This window comes from Athene cunicularia, assembly GCF_003259725.1.
Source record: "Athene cunicularia isolate RWA chromosome 1 unlocalized genomic scaffold, athCun1 chr1_part2, whole genome shotgun sequence".
NCBI lineage: Eukaryota > Metazoa > Chordata > Aves > Strigiformes > Strigidae > Athene > Athene cunicularia.
The window spans coordinates 46112780-46118779 of record NW_020799092.1 but is presented as its reverse complement, the minus strand read 5'-3'; the positions used below and the strand labels follow the sequence as shown (position 1 = coordinate 46118779).

Below are 6000 nucleotides of genomic sequence, written 5' to 3'. Positions count from 1 at the left end.
TTGGGGAGTAAAGACGCTAAATGCAGAGAGGTGTTGTGTCTATGGCATTAGTTTTGATTGTTGAGCTTGGTTTTGTTTCTTTGTTTCACCTCTTATTCCTCTACTTCATTGTTCTTAATGATTTCTGTATGTCTTTGGAGTTGTGGTGGAGTTTTTTTCCAATTAAAATAAGTCTCTTTCATGTATTTTACCAATTATAATTCAGTATATTTAATCTTTGTTTTTAAGGTGAAAAATAAAACTGTCTAATCAAAGAGTAAAGATGCAGAGCACTTCGAATTACCTCTGGCTGTTGTCTGACATTCTAGGACAGGGAGCTACTGCAAATGTTTTCCGGGGACGACATAAGGTTTGTGAGGAATTACTAATCTGAGTAACACATAAAACTGAAATTTTTTCAATGTGAGTAGTGTAATGAAATCAGCGAAAAACTGTTCAAGATTTAGGCCTAAAGTAAATACATCTTTGTAACTATTAATACTTAGTTTTTAATCTTTAATAATCATCCATAAAATTAGTTATATACAGTTCAGAGGATTTGTTTTTAATATTGTAATATTTGTCCTTGTAAAATATTAACTGTTATTAATTATTCATTCCTTCATTCTTCGGTTTTATGGAAAAACATACTCCTTGCTTAAGAATTTAAATAAGAGTAAGTCTTATCAGCAGGTTTTGTTACATGATATGTTATTTTTGTCTTTGTTAAATTATCTTTTTGTAGTTTTCTGCTGTTCTTTTAAAGCCCATTTTTTGTGATTTTTATTATATTTGTACTGTAAGGGAAATAATCTCTTAACATATTGTCTTATTGGGTGAAGTTGCTGTTAGTCTTTGTAAGCCAATGCTTCATACATGTCGAGGACACCATCTTCTTGGTGACATGCCTTGAGTAATCAGTACAGAACTGTACATCTTTGAGCAGTTTTGCTGTGTAATTGATATACTGATGTGTATGTTGCAACCTGGGTGAGGAGCTAAAATGACCTTGCTTGTGTAGGCCATTCTATATCGTATGAATTTCACGGCATGTCTCACAAAATGAAGATAAGCCTAGTTGTAAAGGTAATGTTCCTTTATAGTAATGACAGTCTGTGAATCAATATGGTTATATACAAGGTATAGTGTTTTCTACATTCCACATTTAACTGTGAAGCAACACTAAGCAATAATTTAGCAGTTAATGTGCTTTTCTGGGTGAGTGAATTTCAGCACAGAACGATTACCCTGTAAAGCTTCTGATTTCATGGCTGCATCTCTCATCATCCTCACTAATCTGAGTGCATGACCTGCAGCTCGTTGTCCACAGGAGAAAACTTTTACCAGGGTACTGGTAGTGCATGTAAGTGTGCTGTTCGACACACCTAGTATAAGCACAAGAAGTCTTTGTCCTTAGAAAGGTCACACACAAGACTGGTTTGCACTAAGAGGTAGAGGAGTTGCACTGTCAGATGGTGGTGTGGGTGCCTGAGCATATTAGGGCTTAGCCACACTTGAGAACTTAAGTCTCTGATAAAGCTCATGACAGTGCTCCTGTCACTTACTATGTGGATTTGAATTGCTTCAGTATTTTGCATGAGTGGTATGCAGTGCTCAACACTGCTTTCTTTTGGGAAAAAATAAATCAGTATAAAAAACAATAAAGAAAAAGAGAACAAAATTCAGCTTCCAAAAGTTGTCTAATTTAAGCAAGCCAGGATTCTCAACTGTAGTACATGCACCTCTCTTACTGATGTGTGCAAGTGGCTTATGTCTTGCAGAAAAATTGTTTTTCAGCTAAGTTTATGGTTCATTTTTGTAGCCTTTCTTATGCTAACTATTCTTTTTTTTTAAAAACACTTAGATTTTGTGGGCTAACATTGAATTTCCATTCTGCTAGTCTGCTTGCTTCTAGTCTATATTAAACTAAACCAGTACATACGTAATTATTTTAGCAGAATCCTAATTTCCACTTTAACATAAAATACTATTTTGAACTGTTTCTGATCTGGGTATGCTCATATGTACAACAGAAGATCTCAAAATGCTTGGGTAATGGGTTTGTGTACATTTGCAACCTTATGCTTCTGTTTGATTAGTAATTTGTTTGTTTTGAACAGAAAACTGGGGATTTATATGCTGTCAAAGTATTTAACAGTATAAGTTTCCTTCGTCCTGTGGATGTTCAGATGCGAGAGTTTGAAGTATTGAAGAAACTAAATCATAAAAACATTGTCAAATTGTTTGCCATAGAAGAAGAGGTAATGAATTATTGTAGTTATGATCCGAGATGCATGGTAGCAATGTGTAGCATAGTACAGTAACTGTCTTTTTGCTTTATTCTTGACTATAGAGGATAAAGTTACATTTTTAATGAATGGTAACATATATAATAATATAAATACTATGACCCAACCAACATCTTTTTTTTGGTTTGCTTTGTTGTTGTTGTTGACAGACTGTGCTTGCTTTCAGTGTTCGGGCATAAGTTCTGATTCTTCAAAACCATCTTGAGAAGCCATTGTCCTAAGCTTTATCTTGAGTTATGATTTTTAAGCTATCTGCATGTATGAATACTTAATATATACTGATAGTTGGAAGTGCTTCAGTAATCCTGACAATTTAATGCTTTTGCTTTGTAACCAACTAAACTAATTACATAGGACATACAGAACTGTAACCTAGATGCTGAAATTAGTAAAGAGGAATGAAGGACAATTGCTGCTCCCTGCTCTTGTGTGTGCTGTAATTTCTTTTGCTGTAATGTCTTATTTGTCCATCTATCAATGCTGGTGTCAGCCACCTTAAGTGCCTAGAACTTGAGGTTTTCTTAATTTTTCCCTCCCTCTCCAAATTAGAATACATCAAAATAGAAAAATTCACCTGCAGTTCTTCTGAAGATCACCAGAATGGGATTTATGATCTAGCCACAGATTTTTTTATTTTTTTTTAAAGTAAGATCCTGTGGTTATATGTAATTTCTGACATTGTTTTCACAATAGTCACAGACTTATCTTTTTTTCCAGACAACGACTAGACACAAAGTACTAGTTATGGAATTTTGCCCATGTGGGAGTTTATATACAGTTTTAGAGGAGCCGTCTAATGCCTTTGGTTTGCCGGAGTCTGAGTTCTTAATTGTTTTGAGAGATGTGGGTACGTAGACTTTGTTCTTTAGTCTAATTTGTTGACTGAAACAAACTCATACTTGTTTTATTTATCTTAAAACATCAAGAGATGATAAATTTGAATGACTGTCAACTAATAGAACAAATTAGTACGGTCATATGGAGTCACATCTTTTAGTTATGTCTATATTGGTATAGATAGCTGCATTAAGCCATTTCTGTTTAAAGTATTGCTATAATTCTTTTTTGTTTGTTTCAAGATTATTTGTCACATGTTGGACTAATTCTTACTAATAACTAATCTCAGAAGAGTGAAGTAGAAAAATAATGAGGTTTACCCATGCCTTCCTGTTACAAAATTTTCCACAATTACTTATGTGGAAGATGTTGCTGAGAGCCAGAAATACTGTCATTTATCTGTTTGAAAGAAAAAAGGGCAAAACCACTTAGAATATTCTCTGGTCCTGGTCTTTTTGTTAATTGAGTGTCCCTTCTCATTCCCATTTCCCAGTGAGAAAGTAAACACATATGTCTTCCTAGTCTCAGTTGGAATTCAGTGTTTGTGCCGCCTGTGTCAAGATGTATATGTAAATTCTGTTGTGTTGTGTTTTGTTTTTTTAATTGAAGTGGCTGGGATGAATCACCTCCGTGAGAATGGAATAGTGCACCGTGATATCAAACCAGGCAATATAATGCGTGTTATAGGTGAAGATGGTCAGTCTGTTTACAAACTTACAGACTTTGGTGCTGCAAGAGAACTTGAAGATGACGAACAATTTGTTTCTCTCTATGGCACAGAAGAGTACTTAGTAAGCCCACATGATTTCACTTTCTGTTGAAGAAATGTTTGAACCACAGGGCCGCTTGTGATGAGAGTTGAATGGGTGAAGGTTGGACTGTTGAGAATTAGTATTTAAACTTTTGTATTATAATTGTTTTTATAACTTTCCACCTTTTTTTCACCTTGGGTCATGCCAGTTTTCCAGCTGATCTGAGCACAGTAGCATTTAGATAATTTCCAAGTACAACTGTCCCTGTTGCCTTGTGTGAAAGGAAGAGCAACAGTGTTTTGGTTATTAATGTCTTTGCCTTTTTATCTCTGTAGATATTTTTCAGTTTGTATCTGAGCTACTTGGATGATGTCAGGCGTAGTTAAAATTCACTTGGTATCTTAGTTAACCAAAGAGAAGCAGGCATATAATGTATTAGGCATAATTTTATTCCTGCCATACTTTCACACATGTAGTATCATAACTGATATTCTCTGCTATGGATCTTTTTCCAATTTGGTTTCTGTTGTTTCAAAATCATCTGGAGGAATATTGGCTTTCTCCTCTTCTTTAGTGGTGCTTTAATAGTCAATCTTTAGCTAAATTTAAAAATATTTTTTGCAAACCTTTAATAAAAGTGGCTATCATACCTAGGAAGAATTTTGTGATATTCTGTCAGAATAACTTAAGCAAATTCTGTGATACAAGCTAACTTTGCTTTTTGATTAAAGAGCTGAAAGTTTAGAACGACAAATTATCTTGCTGTGGAATGATAGATTGGGGTATTGTTCATAAAGCAATTCTAACTTCTTTTTTTTTTCTCCTGTTTTTTTCTTTTTAGCATCCTGATATGTATGAGAGAGCAGTTTTGAGGAAAGAGCATCAGAAAAAGTATGGAGCAACAGTTGATCTTTGGAGCATAGGGGTGACGTTTTACCATGCTGCAACAGGGAGTTTGCCTTTCCGACCTTTTGAAGGACCTCGTAGAAACAAGGAAGTAATGTAGGTAATTTAGAAGGAGATTTTTATCTGTTTGTAAATTAAGTCAGTCCTTTAAATGCTTTTTATCACGAAATCCTACACACATATACTAAACATTAAAATAGTGAAAAGATTTAAGGAAAAACACTCTTTAACTTTGTTGTGGGTTAACCCCAGTAGACAGCTGAGCACCACACAGCTGTTCGCTCACTGCCCCTCAGTGGGATGGGGAAGAGAACTGGAAGGGTAAAAGTGCAAAAACTCTTGGTTTGTGACAAAGCCAATTTAATAAGTAAAAAAACCCCAAAACACAAACAAACGAAAAACCCCACCCCTAAACCCAAAGGAAAACGAACCCAAGAAACTCAACTGATGCAAAAAAAACCCAGTTGCTCACCACCATGTAACTGATGCCCAGTCAGCCCTTGACCAACTGCCACCCTGGCAAATCTCCTTGCCCCAGCTTTTATTGCTGAGTATGATGTCATATGGTATGGAATATCCCCTGGGGTCAGCCGTCCTGGGTGTGTCCCCTTCTACCTTCTTGCTTGCCCCCCCTAGCCTACTTGCTGATGAGGCAGTGAGGGAAGTAGAAAAGGCCTTCATGCTGTGTAAGCACTGCTCAGAAATGGCTAAAACATGCCTGTGTTATCAACACTGTTTTGGTCACAGATCCACAACACAGCACTATATGAGCTACTATGAAGAAAATTAACTGTAACCAAAACCAGTACAAAACTTCTGTTTCAACAAGGATTTTACTGTGTGGCACCTTAAGACATAAATTAAGCATAAGCGCTACCCCAAAATACTGTTGGTTTTCCACACATCTTTCACCATGGCACTAGACTGGTCTGTTGCAGTGTGGTGTATGTAACTTGGATATTCAGGTAAAATTATGGTATTCTGAAATGGGTTTTCAGTGCTGCAAATTTTTGTTGTCCTGTAAATGATTGTCTTCCCAGGCAGTCTTTGCATGCGCTACCCATGAGACTGACATTTTTTGAGTAGTGTAGTCGTGGACTGTGGATGAAGGTAACAGGAGTAGCTTCTGAATGGGAAGAAGTTTTTGTCTATGATGTGCTGATTGGAATTGATTCCTGTTTCATCTTAGTGTAGCTCTATTTTGTTGTTACTCTATG

At 35.9% G+C, this 6000-nt stretch overlaps 1 protein-coding gene across 1 annotated transcript in view; it reads left to right on the top strand.

Annotated features, from left to right (window-relative positions):
- Positions 1-232: 232 nt before the first annotated feature.
- TBK1 (TANK binding kinase 1) overlaps positions 233-6000 on the top strand; it is a 29020-nt gene continuing 23252 nt past the window's right edge. Inside the window, exons 1-5 of the mRNA XM_026868263.1 lie at positions 233-349; positions 2100-2240; positions 3006-3135; positions 3735-3916; positions 4719-4879. Coding sequence (XP_026724064.1) covers positions 263-349; positions 2100-2240; positions 3006-3135; positions 3735-3916; positions 4719-4879 — 701 coding nt within the window. The 5' untranslated portion in view covers positions 233-262. The remainder of the gene's footprint in view (positions 350-2099; positions 2241-3005; positions 3136-3734; positions 3917-4718; positions 4880-6000) is intronic.